At 41.8% G+C, this 25,911-nt stretch overlaps 1 protein-coding gene across 1 annotated transcript in view; it reads right to left on the reverse strand.

Moving 5' to 3' along the window:
• Positions 1-5,116: 5,116 nt before the first annotated feature.
• Positions 5,117-25,911, reverse strand: part of NIPAL2 (NIPA like domain containing 2) — a 71,217-nt gene continuing 50,422 nt past the window's right edge. Inside the window, exons 6-11 of the mRNA XM_019551096.1 lie at positions 22,478-22,574; positions 17,895-18,030; positions 12,515-12,603; positions 10,628-10,691; positions 5,669-5,763; positions 5,117-5,542 (exon numbers count right to left, since the gene is read on the reverse strand). Coding sequence (XP_019406641.1) covers positions 5,448-5,542; positions 5,669-5,763; positions 10,628-10,691; positions 12,515-12,603; positions 17,895-18,030; positions 22,478-22,574 — 576 coding nt within the window. The 3' untranslated portion in view covers positions 5,117-5,447. The remainder of the gene's footprint in view (positions 5,543-5,668; positions 5,764-10,627; positions 10,692-12,514; positions 12,604-17,894; positions 18,031-22,477; positions 22,575-25,911) is intronic.

Genomic DNA, 25,911 nt, shown 5'->3' on the forward strand with positions numbered 1-25,911 from the left:
TTCTGGATCAAGCCTCTTACAGGACCTAGCCAGAGGAATAGCTTATGACTCTTTATCAGGCGTATACATGAACTAGGCATTGATCTGCTCAGCTCTGTCAAAGCTAAAGAACACTCAGCATTCAGAGAAGTGGAATTTTAGGTCTCTGGGGAAATTTAACATTGAAAACTGAGGCACTTTAGAGTTTAGACATCTCCATATACAGCTAAGTGGGGGTTTAAGCACTGCAGTTTTGGCTTTAGGCACTGAAATACCACCTAGGTCTTATATTAGGTTCCTTAGTTGTTTTTTGGATGTGTTTTTTTTTTCAATCAGGCAGTGACAATATCTACTACTAGTTTCTATAATTTTTCTAGCTGCAGAATAGCAGGAAAGAGACTCCTACTTCAGTATATAGGACTGTACAACCAATACTAGGTTACTGTCTTCATTTCTGCTAGCCAGGATGCTGAAGAAGTGGATAAACATGGGGATTTTTTAGCTTCTTGCATATTTCCTTGACCATCAGGGCTACAACAATACTCCAACCTGAAAAACTGGAGAGGTATAGAGTAGAACCACAAGAACCTTACACTAAGAAACTCAAGCTAAACAGACGGAGCTCTTTATCATAAAAAGGACAAAAGTGTGATTAAGCTCTATGGGGGAGTAACTAGCAGTAGTTTTATGGCCTGTGAGATTCTGGAGGTCACACTAGATGATCTCAAGCAGTTAGAGGCAGAGATAATTGCATGCATGCAGCACCATGCTAACATAACTATCCTGCTTCCAGTGTGAGAGTAGCATGAGTGGAGGTAGCTCAGGTGACTGCATAGTTTTGCCTTGTAGGCTTATGGCAATGCACTAAGGAAGTGACACTATATTGTGTCCAGTTCTGGCTGGAGTTTTCCTGATACTGAAGGTCATATGGATCCCTCACGTGGGTCCCTTGGCCATTGTTAAGGACAGGACGGAGCATGGAATCAAAAAGATTGAGAACTACTAAATTCATGATTGCTTCTGCCCAAGACACCTGTTACTACATCAAATGTTAAAATACACTCACACATATATTCATCAGGCAGTCACATTTGCAGGGATTGTCCGCTATGAAGCATTCTCTGATGAAAACCACATTAAGACGGTGGCTCTGATGTTTGGTATGTCTATTAAAACCATCCTCTTTATCCATGTTGTTATATTTCCCCTATAAAACATCAGCACCTGTTGCTGGAACACTAACTAGAGGCTGAAGTATGTTGTGGTTCGATATATTTTAATACCATGTGATGCATTATGAGCAGCAAGCGTTAGCACAGAACTATGTAGAACTGCTTATTAGCAACCTGTGTGTCACTTGTCTTCTCTCTCATTCTTGGTGCTCCATGTTGAAGAGGGTAAGGCATATTTCTGGGTTTGTTAAACATACTATTGGAAATCAAAATCGTTTTTAAGGGGAGAGACAAGGTCTGTTCCTTTGTTGATCCTTGTCTGGACCTAGGCCCATCAAATATCAAACAACGGACAAATGACAATGCTGCTCCTCTGACAAGTTAATGATCCTGGCAAGCACACTGGGGGCATGCTCCAAGAAATTCACCTTGGGGAGGCAATGCCTATTTCAGGAGTGGAAATCTCCAACTGGAGAGCTGGCAAGTGTGTGCATATGCTGGAGGTTTAAATCAATCATTTCCATTTTTACTAATGTTACCCAGCAAGATACAAAACTTGGTTTCATCATTAATGGCTGCCGGCCACTTTGCAGGCTTGAAGCATTAACAGTCTGTGCTACAATAATACTTTAACTTCACGTAAAATATTTGGTACTAAAGCCAATTGTTTAATCATTTTCTCAGTAGCTTTCATTTCAGAGTGATCAGCAATTTTCTTTGACCTTATGTCCAATCCATCTCCGCAGAGACTTTAGATGGCCTCTGTGACTGTCTCTCCGCTTAAAAGCCAGGCAAGAGCTCCATCTATCATGATGCCTGAATTCTAGACCCTGAGTCTTAGTGAACTGACAAATATTTTGACAGCATTGACTGGTGAATAAACTGGACTGCAGATTCAAATACAATGCAAATGCAGTTCTGACTTTGAAAACCAGTAGCTAGATCCATAAAAGAAATTATGTGTTGCTTGGCTGAGTACTTCAAGGCCTAAATTTTAGGCCTATAGAAGAATCCACAACCCCAAGTTAAGCACCTACAGCTAGGTCCAAGTACAAATTAGCTACCACAAATTAGCTGACTACCTTTTAGGTGCTTATGTTTCCAACAGTGCATGGGGAGAATTAGACACCTTAGAAACATGTTTTCAAGCCCATAATCCTTTCCTGAAGTCAGATACTTAAAACTGTTTTTTGAAAGAACTGATCAGAGCTCACTCTCTTCTTGTAAAACACAGCAGCAGAAAGAAGGACAGGTTTCTGTCTTTGCCTCCAGCCTTATTTTTGGTTTTATCCAATGGCTGTTTAAGGTAAAATGCATGAACAGTCCTGAGAGCACAGACTAGCACCTAGGACACTGTCCTCCTTGGCAAGTACCCCAGCCATACCCTACAAAGTCATTCTCCCTCTTGTGCTCCCTCTCTGTGGCTTCCTGGACCTTGCACTCCTTTCTGCACAATTTCAAAAGGACAGTGTCTCCAGCTTACTTTGTCTATAGTTTGGTGATTGGGCAGTCTCCTGTGAGGTAAGAGATAAGAGATATGGACTTGAACCTCCTCAGGTTTAAAAGGAACAAAAAGCCAGATCTCCTGCTTCATTAGTAACTGTTTCCAGTTCCACGGTCAATGTTTTGGCGTTAACAACAGTATTTATGATCAGGGTAACACATGCTGAATTCATCTTCCTGGTTCTGGTTTGTTGGACTAACACCCTGGAACCCATGGATGCCATTTAGAGGGGTTAAGCCTGGGTTACAGGTTTATTTATTTTTTACTTTGTTAAGTTTCATCCAGGACCTATTCAGGCTCTAAAAAGATTCTATTGCACATAAAGATTTCACAAGTCGCCTTTGGCCCAAAATTATGATCTTAGGACAAAACATAAGGTCTTACAACATATCATACAAGTGGAACTGTTTCTCTTTCTTCCTTTACAGTGAAAAGATGTATGTTTTCATAAACATTCCTTTATGGTATTTCAGTCTAAGCACGGTACAATCTGAAAGGAAAGCGACTAGAAGCTGATCCTAAACAAAATGAAACTGACAAGTCACCTTTCTTTTCACCATAATAATGAATCTTCACTGCTACAGCTTACAACAATGTAACATGTGTCCTGATATAGATTAATTGGAATGTGCCTAGGTTTCTAAATCATGTTTGTGACTTCTAGAATTTTTACTCAATAAATCAACTACACACAAATTTACCCAGACAGGGGGTTTGTTTTATTTTTAATTCATCTCTAGACCACATTTTTATTTTTGTTCAAACTCTCAGAAGAAGATGCAGTATTACACAAGTGGAGTTACAGAAGTTTGAAAATCAATAATGGATTTGGCCATTGCTTTCAATTTCCAATTGTTAACAATGAATCCAGTCACTGATGACCCATTATTTTCTGCCTAACACCTCCCAAATCATGGAAACAAGTTTTCTGCAGCCAATATTAGAAAAAACAAACAAACCCTAACATCTCTCAGAAATAATAGCAACAAAAACCTAGACGGATCCTATTTCCCTTCTTAATCCATACATTTTCACTTGGCAGTCAAAATGGGTCTTACATTTTCACTTCGCTGGAGTGCACAAAAAATGTATATATCCTTTTTTTTTAACTTTAGGAATGTAAACTGGTTGCTTCTCTTAATTGTTGGAAGACTCATGGAGAAAAAAAAGCCCCCAGAGATACAGATAAGCAATGAGCACAACCAATGATAGGAGAAGGCAGTGACACTGACTCTCACTGTGTGGTTCTATCCCAATTGGTAAAGCTTAAATCATAAAACTAAAAAAAACCAAACAAAAGACCAAAATCTTCTCAGAGAACCCTGGATTTGGATGTAGGAAGATCAGTGTGTAGCAAATGCACAAATATTTAGGTACTTCAAAGTGTTCAACCTATTTCTCTTTGGCTAGATTCCTTCTAAAATAACATTTAAAAAAATCTGACTACAAAAAACTGTTTAAAAAATGAAAAGAAATAATCTCAGAGCCACTGAAGGAGATATATACACATTCACGACATATGCCCATTATTAAAAAGTAATTCACAACTAACAGGAGTAGAAGTATTCTGTGATGTATTTTGTACAAGGTTCAAGAAACAACACTGAACATTTAAAGTGTTTTACCTTTTCCCCAGAGTATTTATGTAATTCCCACAGCATACCTGTGAGGTAGATTCATATTACCATATAAAAACAGAACTGGAAGCACACAGATTAATGCTTACATGTAACTTTGTCACCATGAATCAATGGCTGAAATTAAATTAGGACTTTCTGGCTCCACCCCCCACTCCAAATTAGCATGGAATAGATGCCTCCCAGTACTGACTGAGAGAATGCAAGGAAGCCATTTTTTCATAAAGAAAAATATATGCTATCATAGTGACTTTCCCTCTGCTGGTCTGATCCTGTGATCTTTAAAGCCTCAGCATTTCCACTGACTTCAATATTGCAGGATTGGGTCTGGCATATTGAATACATTTCTTTCTCAGGTGAGTCTTTTAAACAAAGAACAGCAGAGGGAATTTGGTTTCCCCTCTCAAAAAACACACTCTTCAAAAACCTGACCCCAAAAGCTGGCTTTTCATTTTGCTTAAGGAAGACAGGGGACAAATATCAGAGTGAACTATCCTGAAATACCTGCTTGCTGCTCCAGTCCAATAGGACAAAAATAAACTTCCCTACCAGAGAGCTGCTTCAGAGGAATTTATGCCTATGCTTTCTTCATATCTCGGTGTAGATTAGATACCACGTATATGTTTGTCTTTCGGAACAACTACCACTCACCTTCTCCACATGAACAATTCCTTTGAAAATAGTTAAATAAAGCAAATAGGACTTCCCTCTAGATTTAATACCTAAATACCTCTAAATATATAAATACATTAGATGGTGGTAACTGAACAGAAGATTCCAGGTTTTAAAAGCATTAAGTGTGTAAAGATGCAGAGAGGCAAATACTGTTTAAAAAACATAATTCTAAGCACCTACCTGCACCTTTAGGCAACAACTTTGTACAATTCTGGTCTCAAAGCACTGGTAAGTAGTATTATATGAGGAAAATATCTAACTCCTTTGAATGATTACTAGCTTTTCTTTAAGCATAAAAGCCCTCCTTGCTCATCTGTGCTAGCCCTGGGATAAGTTAAGGAAGCTTAAATAATGCTAAGAATTGTCAACATACAGTTCCTTGACACGCACAGAATATTTGCAGTAAAGCAGTGGTCATGAATATGATTTCAATAAACAGAGTTCATTTTGTGAACTGGAATGTAAAAGTGCTTTCTTCTCTCAGCTTTGAGTTTTCACCATGTCGCCTTCATTAGACAAAGTGCCGTAGGATAAACTGTTTGAATCTGGTTGTATTTTGCCCATCTTTTTTTTTCCTGAGGGGAGAGGGGGAAAAAAATTAAGGAACAGCCATAATAAAACAAATAGCCCTCCCTCCACTTTTTCTTCTGAACTTTTTTTGTTCATTTTTCCTTCTTTCAAAACTCTTAAAACCTACTTACCAGGAATGTGTCCACAGTCAATATAAGGAATTCGTAAGTGCTCTGCTTCTCGATTTCTTGTGATTATGAAAACACCAAGAAATGACAGAAGACACCTGCAGAAATGTTATAATGATGTGATTAAGAAGCAGTTTGCTGTTTTTGACATAAAGATATTCTCATGGGGTTCCATGCTTCTCTGTCAATGGATTTGAAGTCTGAGCTGCTTAGTTTAAAAGTAAACAGACTCATTATTGCAGTTATTTTGGATCAGGAGTCCTGCAGCTGCTCTTGTGTTTGCTGTCAGCCTACACTTTTTCTGGGACATCAAGAGCAGTAACAAAGGTTCCACATACCGAATTATGTTCTTAGAGATACCTCAGTCATCCATTAATTTTTGCTGGTTTGTGAACTGAGATCTAAATTAAACCATAACAAGGAACATACATGTTCACATAGTGTCTATAGTAGCATTGTTAACTAACGTTATAGAACAATCAAAAACTCTAGACTAGAACCTTTTGTCTCTCATTTGATATTCTATCTTAAAGCTGGGCTATTGGCCAGCAGTGACCTGGAAGTCATATGCATTAACAAGCTGACCCTGTATACAGCATCACTACCTCATGCGTGTCACAGGCATGGATGGAAAATGCTGAAGAGCAGATTCAGTCTCTTGCACTACAAACACTGTCAGTCACAGAAACCAATTAGTAGTGCACTGTGTCTCCTCAGTCCTAGCTGCAGAGGAAACAGTCACATGCAATTGTTGGTCCCATTGGCTTGGGCTAAGAGCTGATTAAGGATTTGCTGTTCAGCTTGTGTGAAAGATTCCCAAAGATTTCTCATATATCACCTGAACCCCTAGGTACTAACAACCAGTCAGGGATTTCTAATTACTCTTTTCATACCTGGTTGTACAACACTTAGGCTGCCCTTTTTTGAGTATTACTGTTTTTAGCTTCACCTATTCTCTAAAGTAGTGAGGCACCTGCGAGTTAGCTGCTCCAGCATCTAGTCCCCAGAATGGAATCCAGACCTCACAAATAAGCACCCAGGCTTCTCAATACCAGGCGTGCTCAGTCCCAGCCTGCACAGCAGATCCAGCCTATAGAGCCATGTTATCTGGCCAACAGGGCTTCAGAAAAGGCCCAGAAATTTGGCAATGGGGAAGTAGTGGCAGTGCTAATTGCCATCCCCTTGCTGCCAAATTTCTGGACCCCTGGGGATTGTGCTAGCATGCAGCTGGACCCAGATATGCAGGGTGAGGCCAACTGGCTGGGCTGCATGCACAGACTAACCCCTGCACCAACTCTGTAGGGTTTCCAGCCTACAGACCAACCCCCAAACCACTCATCCAGCACACTGGGCCATAAAGCTGGGAAACACTGTTCTATATAATGGGTGGGGAAAGATGGACACATAAACAGACTTGTACGTTCAATGGAGAACCACCTAGTGGTAGACAATATCAAATACTAGGGGTGTACAAAGCGGGCCCTACTTGATTCAGATTTGGATTTGGCCCCAGTCAGGCAGCAATTCAATTAGTTGATTTAGATCACAGTCCCTGATTTGATTCGACTGAATGAATCCAAATCTGAAGATTCGATGTTGAGTCAGAGAATGAGTGATTCAGACAGACACAGCTTTAAATATTTTTTCTACATACTTTGAGGTATGTTCATCGTTCATGGCTTGTGAATGGTGAGATGGTGAGGTACATGGAGCATCCCACAGGAGTGTGGGGGGGTCCTCCATGTGCTTGGCGGTGAACCTGGAAGTGGAGCCGAAGTACTACTGGTCCATTTCCAGGTCCACCAGGGAGTGTGCTGGGGGCCTCCCCCACACTTCCTTGTGGTCCCCTGGCTTGGCAATCAGCCTCAGGGGGACCCCAGGTACTTCCCCAGACCCAGGGAAGTGTTTCTGGTCCACTTTTGTGTCTGCTGCTGAGCATGCTAGGGAGCCCCCCATACTTCTGTATGGCACTCCATGTGCCCCAGCATCACAGCATTCATGAGCCCCTGCTACCTAGAGGCATGTAGAAAGAACACTGAAAGCTGTGTCTATGTCTGATTCTCCAAATCTTTCCGAATCTCTCCAAATCCATTTGGAGGGTTCCGATTCGATTTGGAGAGATTAAAGCATCCTCTGATTCAATATGGATTTGGAGACTTGGCCACCAAATTTGGCTGAATCTCTGCCAAATTGAATCAGGGACCAAAGCTTCACAGTGCCCTATCAAATATTAAATAAAGCATGTTGTAGCTTGGGATCTAACTAAATTGTAGTGAGTGAAAGGGATTTTTGTGGGCCACTAGTGACATGCAGGGCCAATTTTGTGGCCTTTTCACAGTGAAACTGCCCCTCACTACTGATTGGCTAAGAGGGTTGTCTGCCATGCAGCCCCCACCCCTCACCACAGCTGATTATATGAGACGGCTGTCCATCATGTGGCCCCACCCTTCACTGCCAATTGACCAAGAAGTACAGGACCATATGACAGGCAGCCCTCTCAGTCAATCAGTGGTGGGGGGAAGGGGATGGGTGCCATCTTGGCTGATCTCCTTCAGGCCAGTGGCTCCACCCACCCCCAGCACACTGCAAGGCTGGGCCACAGTGGCCATGGGGACTGCTGTTTCCCAATGGGGAGCCAACATTTTAGATTTAGTAAGTTGGGTTTTTTTTTATTTCATGGGCAATGCCCAAGTTCATCGTTTCCACAAAATCATAAACTAAGTAGGTCCCTAAGTATAACTCCTACCCCTGAACTGGGGCTGCAAGGCAGGTACTGCTGTCCACTCCGATTTAGAACACAGAAGCCACTCTTGAGAGTACATGTCCCCAGTGGTTTTTTGAAACAACTGAGCAGAGCTCTGTTTTTTATCTAATTAACTTCCTTCCTCTTGAGGTCTGCCAGAGCCCAAGCCTGAACATCTTTCAGAAGCAATGTAAGACCTGCCTATTTAGGTAGGCATTTAACAAACAAAGCTAGGCTGAGATATTGTTTAGAGGATCTCTATTTTATGTATCTTCTATTTCTCTTTTTTTTGTTCTCGTTTTAGAAGTTATCCTGTCATCTAATTGTAGCTGCCTTGAGACTTAAGGTTAGCATATAAATTGAATAAATAAATAATGCGGCCATACGCAGAGAAGGTGGTGGTGGTGGTGGTGGTGATGCCCAGCCTTGCCTCATATGAGGGGGGTCAAGTCTACATCTGTTACCTTCTAGGAAAATTTGCCTCAACCATCAGACTAGAAGCAAGGCTGAGATGTGGATACTCTCCACCTCTCCTGGCCACCGTGCAACAAGGAATGCAAGATTTGTGAGGTCAGAAGCAGAACAAACATGATGGAGCATGACTGCATATGCTAATGGTTAAGGCCACTGGAAGGGGACAACCCAGGGTTCTGGTGCCTACTCCCAGGGCATACTATATTAAACAATCCTTGGATAAAAGGCAATGAAAAACTTCTGAGATCAGGGACTGGAATCCAGAACTCCCCCTCCAAGTGAGCATCCTAACACCTTTACATTTATGAAGTCATGTTCCCTCTTGTGTTCTCTCTCTCTCTCTGCTCCCATTGTCATGGTGTACCCAAATCTGCAGCAGGTCATTTTGGGGGAGACTGGATCTACATGCGTAGATATCCCTGCAGGTTGAGCTAACAACTGTTGTGTTTGGTCTCTATCTGCAGCTAAGAATAAGGTAGAGTCATTTTATCATAGATGTGTTTGTATGAAATATGGTACCCTACATAAAATATGTATTTCAGTAAACCAGGAAAACCTAACAACAAATTATACTTTGTTTATGGCCCAGCTCCTGTGTAGCAATGGGGACTATTAGCACACATATCAGGTGTTTGGGAAACTCTTGGAGGAGACCATCTGTGAAATACAGAAAATGTTCCTAGGTACTGATTGGACAAGAGATGAATGGATAGGCAACTGTGGATTGGGTGGGGTCCCTTGGAGGCACCTGAATCTTAGGTTGAAGCAGGGGACCCAGTCAAGGAGACTGTAGGATCACCCCAGAGGTAAGTGGGCTGTTAGCTGTTTGAAGCACAGAGAACACCTGGAAGCTGTAGCAGTAAGGAGGTTCTGTTTTATTTCTGTATTCCCATCTCCAAACCTAACAACTCTTTTCTGACTTGTACAATACACCTATTTTGGTTTTTTAATTTAGCAATTTATCTTGTGATGAGTGATTTTAGAGCAGCTAGCAGCAGCAGGCATTTTGTTCCTATGCGGATGGCAGACCTACCTTTTCAAATCCAGGGGACCCCAAAAGTTTTTAGGGTCTTCCTCCACTAAACTGTAAGACCAAGAACTTCTAGAAGAAGAGGAGTTTCACATGAGCAAGAGCCAGCTAGAGCCCTATGGATACTTAGCAGGATAATGGGGAAAGGGCCTGAAACCCTGGGGTCAAACTAAGGAAGGTAAGTCTGGATTTTGTTATATCCATGAATTTTGCATATACTGCATAATGACCAAAGTTCAAAATGAGGCATGGAGGGTGTATTCAGTCAGCCAAAGTCTAAGCCTAATCTTAAACATTCTCCTGGAAGGTAGATATGGGCTAGAGTCCGACTGAAGATAGCCATAGATCCATATCTCCCGCTTCCTGGACAAGTGGTCTTACACATAAAGCAGGTGGAAAAAAATCTGTAATTTCCCTCATTTACAAAGGGAACACATGCTATGCTGCTCGTGTTTCTTCTGTCAGAAGAATTAGTGGCTCAGAAGTGGCTAGTATGAATTGCGTTCGATGTTTGGACTTAAAAGGAGGCCTCCAAAGCAAAATACAAATATTATTAGCCTTGGCTTTAATATTTTTCACACTACTGTGATGACTGTTCCATAATACTTAGCAATAGAAGCAGTTCCTTCCTTCCGAGAAAAGGAATATTGATTCTGTGACGTTAATGTGGTTTTAATACAAACTTTGTTACATATTTTCAGTCAAGGCCACTTACCCAAACAGAAACATGAACACATTCAGCAAAGCAGCACCTTGGAATTCCTGATAAAATATGGCCCCTAGAATGTGACAGAAATAAGAACTGCTGATTTTGAGCAAATTCCAAGTGATATGAATTACAGCTGAAAGGATTAGAAGTGGCGTTACACTCAAGTCGGAAAAAAATCCCAAATATGGTATTAATACAAATGCTTGGGTGGGTTCACATTATATGTCTATGTTCAATAGCTAGGCATTTTTAGATGCCCAGTTATTGCACAGAAATTGACAATATTTTAACCCATCTGGTTTGGATCATTTGCTTGTTTTGCCAGTTGCTCTGCATTGCAACATCTTGGTTCACCAGCATCTAAAAAACCCTTGTAATAGATAAGCATTGTTTTTAATGTATCCTGTCTGTATTCTGCACAGTCAAATCTTACAGGCTTAACGAAGTTTTCATTCAGGTCACACTCAGAGAGGTTCTCCACAAGCAGAGATGCACCCATTCAACTAACAGTATTACTTTAAATAGATTTGGCTTAACCCAGGCAAAGGACTATGTCCACATACCTACATCAGCTTAAATCAGGCTTTGGGGTTTAGTTTAGTCACTTAGGGTACCTATACACATGCTAGGGTTTGGGGGGAATATTTTAATTAGAACGGTTCCTAGAGAGCCACTCTAATTAAAACATTGCAGCACTATGTGTATTTAGCTCCCATGCATTTAAAAATGGCCGTGAGATGCTTTAACTAAAGATCATCTAACAAGCTTTAGTTAAAGCGGCCCAGCAGTTATTTTTCAACCCACAGGGGCTTATACACATGGCCCAGTGGCAATGCTAGAGCATTTTAATCGAACATGGAGCTGACTTGATATATTGAGTCTGCTCCAATGCACTCTAGTCAGAATGCATCAGAGCACATGTATAGGCACCCTTAGGCACTGGTTTAAGACAACCTGCAATAAGTGCCTCTTAAACCACACAGGGGTTTATTGAAGTTTACACTGGTTTAAAGTAAACCAGTCCAAATTTGTATGTATACAGTTCTGAGGACAGTCCTGAATAAGGAGCTGACCTTTGAATGCAGGGCAAGGCCAGATTTTCCATATGGTTACACCACTACAACATCTTTCAGCCAAAGTCTCTTGGTTACAAGGTAAAGGGCTATTTTAACACAGATGCTGAGGCAATCTCTGTGTGGAATTCCCCTTCCCATTAATGGCTGTACTGTATGGGGCTCTCCTGCAGATTAATGACAGGATAGCCCCCTGTGCACAGTAAAATGAATCATAAATGTTCTAATAACAGCTTGTTGCTGATTCAGCCTCTAAATCATCTTTGCTGCTCATGCGTTTGTGATGCACAAGATTTCCACAATTGTTCAAGTCTCTTTTTAATGTCATCAAGTTCAAAGGTCTCACCCAGGATAAAATGTTAAATACTTAAAAAGTCTTTGGAGTCTTTTATTTCCTTCACTTAACCTAGAATTCAGCCTTCTGAAATTGAATATACACTCACCACTAGAAAACACAGCTGGTTGTCATTTGAGTAGCTTGCCATGCTGTTAAAATGACTTTACCAGTTAGGATAGGGAGCACACATGGCAAATGCATTTACTGTACATCACACTGAGGCTAATACTAATGTAGGTATCTTTCCTAAGGCAGGACACAGTAAAATGCACATCAATACTAGAAAAGCTAGAATTTGACAACTTCTATTTTGTTTCAAAGTTTTGAACTGACCATTTTCCACAGTTTCCACACCTGTTATTGAAAAGGTCTCCTAGGAAAACAAAAGTGATCATATTTGGTTGTAATCCCCCAAGCAAAATAAGAATGTGCAGATATTCTATTTAAAACATGATTTCTCTGGGATGGAACGTCAAAACCAACCTGCAATGATGGCACTGGTGGTGAAGAACACAAAGTTAATCGGCACAACTACTGTTGCATTGTAGAGCTGCATTGCTTGATTCAAGAACCTAGAAGATGACAGTTATTACATCTAACTATACTGTTTACTGCGTATTAGCACTAAGCTTAGCAGCAGGTGTGATACTTTCACATCAGTACATGTAATGACCCAATATAAAAAGATGTCTGCAACACATCTATTTCTGGTGGTGCCTCTGCACAGTGCAGATAAATACTACAAAATAAAAGATGATTAAAAGCAACCTAGTTTAAAATAAATGGGAGTTATTCCTGCCTGTTAGTAGAGGTACACCTAGCAAAAGGGTACATAGAACAAGATCCTGCTCTGCCTAATGAGGTGTCTAAGTGGCCTTAGATAGCAAACCATGATCCTATTGAAGCTCCTGAAAAAACATTAATTCAAAGGTGAAAGGATTCTCACCCAGCTCACTGCTTTTTGTGGCCTTGTCTTAAGGTTAAGATGACAGCATGTTACAAGAAGTAGGTGTATTAATGCTTTTCTCAGGAACTTGAGCAAAGGGAAATAAGATCACACTTAGGCACCTAATAAGAGGGATAGGATCTGGACGATAGGACACAATGCTGATCAGTATAAGGAGGATTATGTTTAAGCCATTGTCACCAGCAACAGGCTCCTCCTTCACCTTTTAAAACCTTGATCCAAAGCCCATTTGAAGAGACTGGGCATCTTTCCATTGACTTCTGTCATCTTTGGATCAGGCCTTTACCCCCTGTATATATTTAAATAGGTGACGAAACACACAGGAGATTTGAAAGTTCCCACTGCTCAGGTTAAGTGCAGACAGCCAAAAAGCCCGAGGCAGAATTGATTTAATCTATGCAGGTTGCATAGATCAGACCATTAATGGACAGAACACACATTCACACATCAGTAGCTCAAATCAGGCAGATGCCTGCATTGGTGAAGCAGGGTGCTTGTGCACGCCTCCCAGTTTTGCCGGGCTGTGGATGCCCTAGCCCCCACTCCCTTGGCAGCCCCCCAACTGTCAGCCAAGAGAAGGCAGACAAGGGGGAAGGGCCCTCGCACTGGCGCCCCAACTAGGATCTGCACAGTGGTGAGGGGCAGAAAAACCTCCAAAACTGATAAGTAGGAGGCTAGTGAGAGGGCAGAGCCAGGACATTTGCAGCCCAGAGGAGCCTCAGAGGGCTTCCCCACCTCTCCTGCCCGCTGGGGTGGTGAGGCTGAAGTGCGGGAACATTTCTCCCATCTCTGCCCACCCCCAATGTGGTTGAGAGGCAGGGGGGCAGTAAGAGGGTGGGGCTGGAGCTGCCGAATCACACACCTTGGGGGGGAGCCCCTGCCTCAGGGAGCTGTGCAGATCCCAGCTGGTGGGAGCTGGGGCCAAAGCAGGGGTCAATTTCTCCCCACATTCACCTCCTTCCCTCCCCCGTGGCTGACAGGGGGCAGGACTGGGGCATTTGTAGCCTGGCAGAGCTGTGCCGCAGGGGAAAAAGCCCCTCCCCCAGGGGGCTTGCCCCATGTCTCCACCACTGTTCAGAGCCTGGCTGAGGGGGCCAAAGTGGGGGTCCATCCTCCCTAATTCACCCCTCCATGGCTGACATATGGCTGGCTGTCGAGGGGACAGGCTGAGGTGTTTGCAGCCCAGCAGAGCCCCCTGTGGAGGAGAAAGCCCCTGCCTTGACAGCTTCCCCCCTACCTGCTGTGCAGGCCCTGGCTGGGGGAAGCTGGGGCCAGGGCAGGAGTCCATTTCCCCCCAATCTACTCCTGTGCCACGGCTGGTGGGACTGGCAAGGCTGCCTCATCTTTGTGACAGCTGGGGGTAGGGTTGCCTAGCTCGGCTGGAGCAGACAAGCTGGGGCAGATGCTAGCCCACCAAATCTGTGGTGGGGAGAGGGGGCTAGCTGGGGTTGAATGCATCCTGGGATGCAGGGGGACTGAGACTTAGCTTGTGTCGGGAGGCGATCTCGGACAGAAGTTCAATAGACCAGTTTAACTAAAATCAGTTAAGTATGATACTACATCCATCCAATTTTATCTTAAACTGAAGTGCGGGAACATTTCTCCCATCTCTGCCCACCCCTAATATGATTGAGAGTCATTTTGAAACTGGTCTATGTGCACTGAATTTCTGTTCTGTTACAGATTTAAACCAGTTTCTGATCACTTATATTGGTTTGTGTGTAATGTCTGTTCCTGGCTATAGTGTTGATGGCAAAGAGCTTGTCTTCAACAGAAGCTGTACTGGTCCAACTCTTCTCATTTGGGCAGAAGCTGGCATGCATTCATATGCACATCCCCCATGAAAAAATCTCTGGACCTAAATGTATTTAATTAAGACAGTCTGCAACTGCCACTATTCTGTTTTGGTGGGAATTAATTTGATTTAGTGTTGCTATGGACACACCTCACTTATGAGTAAGCCAGTATAAGAAGTCCTCCTCTTGCTATCCCATACTGCACAATGTATAACTGACAGTGCAATCCAGTGGACTCTAGGGTTAGTGTGTCTGGAAGCCACTCCTCTGTTCAGTCACCTCTGGCAAATTCATATCGGTCTCATTTGTGAGCCACTTTGGTAGCGAGCAAATCCCATTTCTCTGAGATGCACAGCTTCTTGGAGAAAACTCAGAACAGTTCTCATGTATGCCTTCTGCACCTGCGCAGAGCCATCCAGAGCTCACTTCCTTCATTGGCATGCGGGATGAGAAGCATGTGCAAACACAGCTGGAAAGTAGTTGGTAGCGTGATTAAAAGATAAAGAAAAACAAACCCAAAAACCAATTCCAGAAGAAAGAAAAGGAACTCACTCAAATCTTCCAGCATGTTATTGACAACAAATACATCTAAATCCTCCTTCCTTATGTTATTTAAGTTTAGCATTAGCTTTACTCCTCTGTACCCAATGGGCAAGTTTCTAGCTGTGATCCAGCTGAGTAATAGAGCATGAAGGTACTCCACTCCAAGTCCCAGATCTCTAGCACAAGGAATAAAATAAACAGCCCCAGGCTGTTGTCAAGAGGCCCCCAGCCAACCACCAATGCCAGCGTGGAAGAAGCACTTTGTGGGGAGGGGGCAGTCATAAACCACAGTACTGTGCAGGTTCTGGAAAGCACTGCTGCTAGCGAGGTGCTGTAACTTAGTGTAGGGATGCTGAAGGCAAAGATAAGGTGGCACCAGGGACAGCAAACCTGGGGTAGTTGTAGTCTTCCTAGCACAGAAAGTAATAGCTAGAAAGATGTGATATCATAGACTTTTGCATAGCATGTACCTAGGCTCCCAGATGGACCTGTTCAGGTTTTCCTGAAGTTTGCATTGTCCTGTTTTTACTGCTGGTGTTATTCAAGCTAGCTAGATTAAAAAGCTGGTTTGCAAACATATCTTTACTTCTAGTATACCCCTCAGCTTCTATGGGGACCAAAGCCTGGACTAACTCCAAGGTGGGAAAGCATAAAAGAGTGTAACTTGCTCCTTCTTTGGACAATGAGTTCTGCATTGCATCTCTGAGAAGCAAACCTTAAAAATTCACCTCTAGCTTTTGTTAGAGTGTGCTGGAGTACAATATGATTATGCACTGTACAGGGACCCATAGGACCAAGACTAAAATATGGGTTCATGCATCCACCTTCATGATCTACGCAAATCCATTGTAAAAGCAAAGCAACTGCTCATATTTAAAGGGAATGGACATCTGTTGCAACCTGCCATATCAATATCTAGACAGAAAATTATGGATCATAGCTCCAAAGACTGGCCTGTATCTTTGTTAATTCAGTGTCACCACACCATCACATGCTGTCCTTTCCCAACAATGCATTTAAAGCAAAAAGAGAAAAAATCAGGAGGCTGCAGAGTGCTTTAGAAAACTATAAAAATAACTATGCTTAAATGTTTCATTGGTACGATATATGTGAACAGCCGAAGTCCAAACTCTGATCTGTTTTAGCCATTAAAATAATTGCCTGGTTATTTTAGCAACTGTTGAACAGTCTCCATGGTGCTTTAAAAATAAAGAAATCCTGCATATCCACAGGATAGTCAGGATTTTGAAGTCATTCAAAACACCTCATTATTTTCTCCCATTTGCAACAATCTCAATCTCAGGGACCCAAATGTAGATGCTGATGCTCAGCACCAAATCCAAAAAGATGTTGCACAAGCTGTTCTGAGTTAACACGAGCCAGTAAAACAAATGGAATTGGAGAGAGATCAAGATAAAATGAAAAACCAGGAGTAACAGCTGGCTCAGAGAGAAGGCAAAGGATAGGAGGGAGATTGGGGCCAGGAAGGAAAGTGGGCACATTTAGTTGTGACCAAGTAGAAATAAAAAAGTCTGGCAGGAGGGGAGAGGGTCAAGCAGTAGCTTGTCTTTTACCAAGATTTAGTTCTGCTTTTAAGTGCACAGGAGAGGATTGCTGAATGTAAACCACTATAGATTGTTGTAGAGGAGTTCCCAAGTCAGTCATTGAGACACACTGCATAATAATGCCTAGTCTTTTTCTAATCCTCATATGGCAATGATATGCACTGCCATTAGAGTGCTGAGCTGGCTATTTTACTGGAAACTGTTAATGAAACCAGCACTTGGAACTGTGCTGAAGCAGCCTGCCTCCACAGCACAGGGACTGGTAGAAAGAAAATGGACTCTCCAGGCAGCTGTGAATTATATTTTACCAAGCAGCCACCACCAGCAATCTCCAAAGGCAGCATAAAACAATCACTTAGCAGGCTGGAGGCCAGCAGCAAAAATCTTGAGGTCTCCTCCTGTTCTGCCAAACACTGTCCAAAATTTACCTATTTTCTAAAGAAGCCTAGGAATACCATCCTAACCTGTATTTGGGTAGAGATTTCTCACTGAAGACAATATGCAGAGGGGGAAAAATGGAAAAGAGGCTTTTATTTTCTTCCATCTTAGGATACATAAAGAAATGCTTATCAGTGGGAAAGCAATTAATTTTGTATATTTGGGGTAACATTGCTGAAAGGTAGATTTGTCCACTTAATTAACTGGAAACCATAAATGGGTCTACAAGGCATATGGGAAAGTAAAAACAATGAAGCAGGAAAACAGCAAGTTTCACTTAAAAGTTGGATTAAAAAAACCAGGCAAATTGAAATGGTATTTGTAAAATCTTGTATTGAAAAATACATGTAGTAGCATTGCAATAAATCAGTTGTAGAACAGAATAAATTTGTATGATGAGTAATAAAGCAATCAGCTAAAGGCAAGTTGTGTGTCTGGCAGGAATCTATGAGAGATTTGTTGCATTCACACTAGGAGTCATTAAGCATCAGTAATTAACAAAACTGGCAGATAAATGGGTATGAAGGTTAGTAGGTAATTAAGAACTAACTTACTTGACTTGGAAGACACAAGATATAACCATTATGACAAGCATGACATAAAAAATGGGGTGAGTTAGCTGCATTTTACCACTCGCTGAGAGTACTGTCATGCCTGCCACAGCCTTCACTGAAACGACAGTCACCGATGCTGAGAGAGAGAGAGAAAGAGAAATTAACATGGAAGAAATTATTTAAAAGTATGTCAGAGCTTTGGTGATACTGGAAGAGCAAAGTCAAAAAAGGTCATAGATGCTTGAGTACTGGAATTGTAGTACCCAAGTCCAACAGTGAGATCTTGAAACCCCTGATAAAAGTGGTACCTAAACTCCACAGATGCCTTAAAATTTCTAACGAGGGAATTAAACCTAGGTTTCTAAGTTCTGAGAAGGTCACCCTATCCAGGAAGCCATTATTTAAAAAGTGTACCATTGCTACCACCACGTGTTAAAAGAAAAGGGGGGTAAGTCCTGCAGAGGTTTTTAAGAAACAGTTGTAGGTATCTACTCTCAGGACAGGGTTCTGAGCAGACAATCCCAAATTTATGATGGTACCTTCCTGCAAGCTCAAACCCAGATTATAGAGGGATTTACATCAGACCCCTGTTGTTAACATTTCCTTATTGGCTCTGGACACTTGCCCACTGAATGTGCTGGTGTTAGACAGCAACCTGTTCAATGTGTTGGTTATTTAAGACCCCACTTTGAGGTGTCTAACTTCCTCCCCCAGTGCATTGTACATGGAGTCCAGGTGCCTTGCGCACTGTGAAGCCAGGCTCTGCAGTGTCTTTGGCAACCAAGCCCTTTATTGGATCCAGTCCATTGATCAGAATGAATTTTAAAGGAACAGTTATTAATCCATTATATGATTTTCTCTGAAAAAGAATACTAACAGGTTTAAAATACACATAACCACAAAGAAGTCTTGTTTAAAGGAAATCGATGGCTTGGGACAGGGAGAGGAAAGGGGGAGGGGAAAAGATGGACCATAGTGTTGTCAATCATCAGTTCATGGAGCATAACTAGCTTTTTCATTTGTACCAGCCAGGAAAGGGGCTGATAGTTAGACTCAAATGCAGGAAGCTTTTCTTTTGGAACAGGCTATTATTAAAGATGCAGAGAAGTGATGGTCAGCTTCATTCTAAACTTGTGTTGAAAACTGCTCCCAGTTAACTCAAATCGCTACCTGCTCATTTGGGCTGAGGAGTCACAGGCAGATGTGGTGGCACTCCCTTGTGTGCCACTGGCTACAGAATAGGTGTACATTAACTGTGATAGCCCAATGGGTCATCCAGGCATGGGCAGACCTTTGATTTTCTTTGGGCTCTAAGTTTGCTTAGTCCCTGCTGCTGAAGTTAAACCAGGGAGATTAGAATGGTCAGAAGTGAAATGTAACAAATTCAAAACAAATGGCATGGCAGGACGAGAAGAGAAAGCTCACATGTAATGGTAACAGAAAATAATTAATAGTAGGGAACACAGTCCCACCACTGAGATCCAATTCCAACTTCTCCAAAGTTCAGAAGCATCCAATTTCAGCGTTCCAGTTTGTGCTATTACAGCTGCAAAATTCAAATCAGCGCACCAATCTGAACTGCCCTGGAGTTCAGGGCAGGAGATAAGGGGGGAGGGGGCGCTTTAGATCTGGGGTTATAATTCCAAGCATTTTGCTTACAACTGCTATAAAAATCCACAAGATTTCACTAGCCTTGTGGTGGCCCCCCCACATGCAAACTTCACTGTCAGAACCAAGTTCTATGAGAGGCTGCTCACCCTGTAGTATCTGAAATCAATGGGATTATTCCAGAAAAAAGCAATATTTGAGGTGATCAAATGTATCATATTCTGGCCTTTACAGGTGCCAAACATGCTAGGGAGATGATGATTTGAAAAAAAAATCAGCAACCTCAGTCTGTTAGAGAGCAGCATGTAGAAACTGAGACTTACAATCGGAAATAGGATTTTAAAGTAACAATTGGTAGTGCTGACTTTCCAATTGATGGTTAGATTGCTGAAAGGTGAAGATATTGTCATGATAGTATTATCAAAAATGGTAGGGCAGTTTCTATCCTGTTTCTATACAGCCTTAGGAATTTCAGTTTTAGGTTCAGTATTTCAATTGTTGAACTGAAATAGTTTATCTCATTAGAGTAGCCACAAAGCAGAATGAAATGGTTTTGCTATCTCTGATAACAGGTCTCCATGTAGCTAGTGTTACCAATGATGTCACTGTCCAGCTGTAACCAGCAGGAAGCTCTGAAATCCCAGTTTAATCTGAAACCTTTTCCAAGCATACAGTAAGTCCCAGTGTATACATGAGGTAAGGCAATTCTTACCAAATCAACTTCCAGAGCTGCACCATGCAAACCGTTTTCAGATTTCTTGTAAATATCACCTCAGTGTTTTTTTCCCAATGAACATAAATCTTACTCTATATCTCCCTCTATCCTATTAAACACATGCTTTTCTCCTCCTTAAATAAGTCCCTCTAAATTTTATTTATATATAAAACCTTTTCCCTGGGGATATGCTTTTCCAGGCATTAGGGGAGGGATTCGCCTTGCCAAACACAGAAAATTGAAGATCCCTTTTAGCTGCTTCTATAAAGACCTGCAAAAGAGGCCAACCTTGGCCATCATCCTTTCAGGCAAGACTCTTTGAAGTCTGTTAACATATCAGTCAACCAAAAGGGTGCTAGTGAACCTTCTGAGGCAATTTGCCATTTCTTGTGGCCCAAGAGCAGTGCTCCCAGACTCTGCTAGCCAGAGAGGCAAATGAACAGGTTGAAGAATCCAATCTAAGTTTTCAGTGGGGAATTGCAAAAGACTACCATTTTAGCTGACTAAAACTATAATTTCTGGCTTGAAGTAAAATTCTATACTTCAAAATTTCCCATGACCGAGAAATTCTGAAATCACTTTATTGTGTAAATACTGATGCATGATAATTCTGAAAGTGAATGCATTTTCCAGGACCCTGGCAGCTACTGACTGAAAGGGACATTTTTGTCATTGTCTGTAACTGCAATAGGCTACCAGGGTTTCCAACAGCCCCACCATGCACAATACCCCAGGACCAGGGATATCAGGACTTCCTGATTTCGTGGCCAGTGGGCTATAGGATTCACGTAGTCCTAGCCAGCCAGCCCCAGAGTCTGGAAGCTCTGTAGTTTCCAGCCTGGTGCAGTCCATATGATGGGTCTTCCCCAGGACCACAAACTCCAGAAATTCAGCATAGGACTTCAAGCCTCCCAGACCCATGACAGAAGCCTTGAGGAACCTTGTCTCTGCAGCAGAGCTTGGAGCTACAAGAAGGTTCTCAAGGCTTCCAGGCTCATATCACTATGTTGGGAAACCTAGCAGACCTCAAAGTAAGGCTTCAGAAACCAAATTAGACACAGATTCCTGGGTCTACAGCAGGGGCTCTGAAAATCCAAGTATAGGAGGGCTGTCTTAGAGCTCCAGACTCTGGAAACCTTCTTCTAGCCCATGGCAGGGCTGTTAAAGAATTGAAGAACTGGGAGGGCCAGGCCCCCATCAGCCTGCTGGGACATCACTCAGGATTCTGATGGCAGCCAGCCTGAGAATCAGCAAAAGTTCTCTAAAACTGAAGGATCCTGCAAAACATTTGGAGCCTTTGACACTGGCATTTTCTGCTCAAGTTTTCTTCCTTCAGAAGTGTCCTGACTATACTAGGTACGTCTCATAAATGTATCTGGAGCTCAAACCTGCACCTACAGAAGTCTATGAGAATGCTGTCACTGGCTCCACTGGCACCGAATCAGACACTTAAATGCTTTCCAGAATATTTCATATCCTTTGGAAGGTGACATACCCCTCACATACACCCAACCCAGGGGAGTTTTAAGTGTCATTATATCATGTTGCTCAAAAATGAATCGGATTTGCCTTTTATAAAACTTATGGAAAAAAAGTCTCTTCCAAATTTTTGATTCTCTATTGCTTCTGGCCCTGGCATTCATTGATGATAATGGCAAACTCTAGGCACGTTTCAGTGTCCCACTTAGATCTTATTTCATATCTGCAAAGGCAGCAACATAAACTATATTGTGTTTGTTAGAACTTTGGTTTTGGGGAAAAATGTGTATGTAGATGGGTGTAACTGGATACAGAGAGGAAGCCCCAACTGATCAAACTGCAGAGCTGCATTCAGCTACACAGAGGTTAAGAGGTTTTTTCTGGTTTTGTATCAAAATTACTGATTTCCTCAGTTAGCCCCAATCACCAAAAGTCCTCTTAGCCATATGGAGTTTCACATAGAATCTGTATTTCGCTCTTTCAGGGATCTAATGATAAAGGGTTTCTTTAAATGGCAGAGACAAAAAGTCCTTGCACAATATCCACACACAAATCAGGTTCAGAGAAGCAAACCTAGCCTGTGAAAATAATGAATCCCAACTATAAACATAGGAAGTATGTTCATAAGGAGATTGCACTGAAATCAAGTAAAATGCCTAAGGAGTCTCCTGCTAATTGCCACTTTAAAAACATTTCTAATAATAATCCAACAAAGGGGACCAAGTGACAAGGAGTGATCAAGCGAGAGACAGGAATATTAAAGAGAATAATATGTTCTTACCAAGTAGCGCTACCATCATTAACAAAACCACAATGTGCTTCACATCTTTTCTTTTATAAAAATACAGGAGAATGCAGAATGTTATTATTTCCAAGATCTGGAAATAAAAGGGAAGAAAGGTTGAGCTGTTAAACCACATAATAAATGCTTCATTCAAACTCTTTAAGATGTCATATTTATCTACTCTGTTCAAACAGTTCAAAGGCAGATTGCTTTATTAAGAATCTCTGACTAAAAAACAACCTTATCTCCAGTCAACTAAGTTATCAAATAATTGTCCTCATAAATCTTTCCTGCTCTTAAGGAAGATAACGTTAACCATGTCTCATCTCTTTAAGTACCAATTTGTGTTGGCAGCATTGAGAAGATTAAAACAAAGACTGCTTTTCTATGGTAGTGAATGTACCATGTTTGCTAGAAATAATAAATATAGAGACCCATCATATGTAATCCCCAGGTTCCCCTATGCTACAGAAGAACATCATGTTATGCCAGTCAGATTTTCCAACAGTGCCTATCATTCTAGTATCCAACTGCATTATTTCCTTCAACTTTGCCCTTTTCTTCCTCCTCATTCAACAGGACTTTAGTGATCTTCCTTTCTGAACCTCCTGCCACTTAATTCAAAAGGGAAAGTATTTATTCTGTGCAACGATCTTCAAATCACTTGCTAACTACCTACCTGTCAGAAGGTTCCATGAGAGGAAGGACACTGGCAAGCTCAATGACACACCATCAGAGACAGTCCTGCAGGGTCTTGATGCTGCTGCATCCTTACACTGTATACAATCCACACTTGCTCCCCTCAATAACCGTCCCCATCTTCCAGACTGATAGTTAAATTTACTAGCTTCGCTATTAATGCTAACTCTTAGAGATTGCTATACTAACTCTTGCTCTCTTGCCAGTACAGAGATATTTCTATATTATCAACTGCACAAAACAGCCTAGCTTTTATCAGCTACAGGGTTATCTGTCCAGTGCCTTTGGGAGCAAAAGATGAGTATCGAGTTGAGTAGAAAAAATGATTCAAGAATAAAATGTGGGGTTTTGTGATGTAGCATAAACAGGTGACTATCTGTCAACATAAAACTTCACTCTGTGCTGAAAGAATGGGCAGTGAATGAAATGGCTCTTGGGAATAACAATCTGGCAGGTAACCAGCAGCCCATCTACAAACAAGCATGTACTGTCATTTTCTCCGGGGCAAAATTCTAAGGGTGAAAAATGCAGCAAGCATAGGCCTTACCTTGTATTAGGACAGTCTGTGTAGCATCCCAGACATACAAAGCTGGCCTAAAGCATGTTTAACCAGCCAAAGGAACATGACCCTAAAGGGAATATTCAACTGATACAGTAATTGCTGTAATGCTCCTACTTCATTCCCTTCCCTGCTACAGGTGCAGGGGCTATGTTCAGGGCCCATTGATTGCCAGCCCCTGGAATGACTACTTGGAACTATTCATTTTTTTTTGGTAATAGCTTTTATTGAATCAAGTGTATATTTGGAGAGAGGCTAGATGAGCTTTCAGGCACAATGTGTCCTTATTCAGGTTGAGGGTATCAGTAGCAAGCATACATGAAAGCAGCCCTCAGGTGGCCTGGTAAGGGAAGCACCAAGCTGACTGGAGCCACACTGTGTTTCCTGAGCTGTATGGAATATTTTGGATCCAAGTCCCAGCTTCAGTCTCAAAAAGAAGCAGCCCATTGCTCACTATCTATTTCAGTGGTATAAGGTAAACAGCATAGCTACCTCTTTTTTTTAAGAGCATCAGCATCTGAGATACAGGGATCCTTATATGGCCCTCAGGCCCGATCCTGCAGGAACTCCCATGTAAATCGGTGGGGTTTCTGCACATTGACCAACTATGGGGCTTAAAACATGGGTGCAACCACTAAGGAAGGCCGGTGACCAGAGTGATACCTTCTTTCCCCAGATTTTTTTCCTTCCACTCATGGCTTCATAGTGCTGTTAGTGAGCACCCTGATCTGACAGCATTTCAGTTATAGTATGTGCTGCTAACTGCTCTCATTCCATGGGGCAGCTATGAAGACCACCAGATGCTAAATGCCAGGTAGCTGAGCAGAGCAGAGCAGAGCAGAAACTGCACTCAAAAAGGAAGAGAGCCCCACGCTGCTGGCTCAATCCAAAGTCCTACAGGTGGAAGTCTTTTTCTTACCTATCACAAAAAGCCTCAGACTGAGGCGAGGGTACTTCAAGAGCCTCATTCCCTCACATGGTATCCCTAAAGTACAGAACACAGCAGCTGCTGGAGCTGGGGAATCCTGTGGGAAGCTCGGCAGGCCATGTAGGATGGGGTGTCTTAGGAAAATGATACTCAAGATCCTAGTAGCAGAAGAAGGATACTCAACCACCTCTATGGGACCCAGAATTCATGGGTGGATAGCAATTTAGGGCAGGGAGGGAAGAAGGCACAGAGATGGTAGTCTATTGCTTTGGTATCTGAGTTCTGCAATGGTTATTCTCAATTTTTTTTCATGGAAGTGATCATTAGATCAACCTTTAGTTTTCTTCTCCTGCTTTTCTACTCACATTTCTTTTCTTTTTTAAACTGTGGCTTCACCTCTGGCCCAAGCAGACTCATAGAGGCAGTGTTGGAATCCAAAAGGATTCTTGTTGGTTGCACTAATGAAACATCTACACACAAACTGATGATTCTGTGGTTGCGGTTACAGTTTTAAAACATTCACTTTTGTTAAAAAGAGAGACTGTACCAATAATCTGTAAAACTAATTTACCTAAATCCTGTTCAACATTAACTCAAAAATTACACAATTAGAAAATATTAAAAAACACGTTTTTTCTTAAATCATTTTTTCTATGGGACTCCATACTCATTTTTTACTCCCAAAGACACTTGACAGATAACTTAGTCTAATAAAATTATTCATATTGCAAATGTGCCAGGTTTTTTTTCCTCCACTCTAAAAATATCAAAATCCATTTTTAAATAATTTTAAAATACTTTGAATATGAAAACACAAATATTAAGAGCTATTTGTTCAATGTGCTTTTCTGGTCTAAACAATCTACCCAATTTGTCATTACAGATGACAACACATTTCACTTCAAGGCTATTCCTCACTGCAGCAAACAAAATGCAACAATGAATTGCATAAAGGTGAAGGCTAAAATATGGTAGAAGATAGACCTGATTTGTCACTTCTTTCCCCAAGTTCTGTACTAATGTAAGACAGTTGGGTTTGACAGAGTCACCACAGCTTTCTTCAGTGCAACGAAGAGTAATGTTTAAATTAGGAAAAGTGAGAAAGTTCATGCTGGGACCTAACAAATATGTCATCTCAACTGATGCCCAGGAAAAAGCCAAACTATTAAATGGGTACTTTGCGTCAGTCTTTCATCAGTCCCATGGGACACCCATGCCTGCAACAGGACAGGGAGGTCCGGGTGA

Source organism: Crocodylus porosus, unplaced genomic scaffold (genome assembly GCF_001723895.1).
Source record: "Crocodylus porosus isolate Cpor-Errol unplaced genomic scaffold, CroPor_comp1, whole genome shotgun sequence".
NCBI classification, from domain to species: Eukaryota; Metazoa; Chordata; order Crocodylia; family Crocodylidae; genus Crocodylus; species Crocodylus porosus.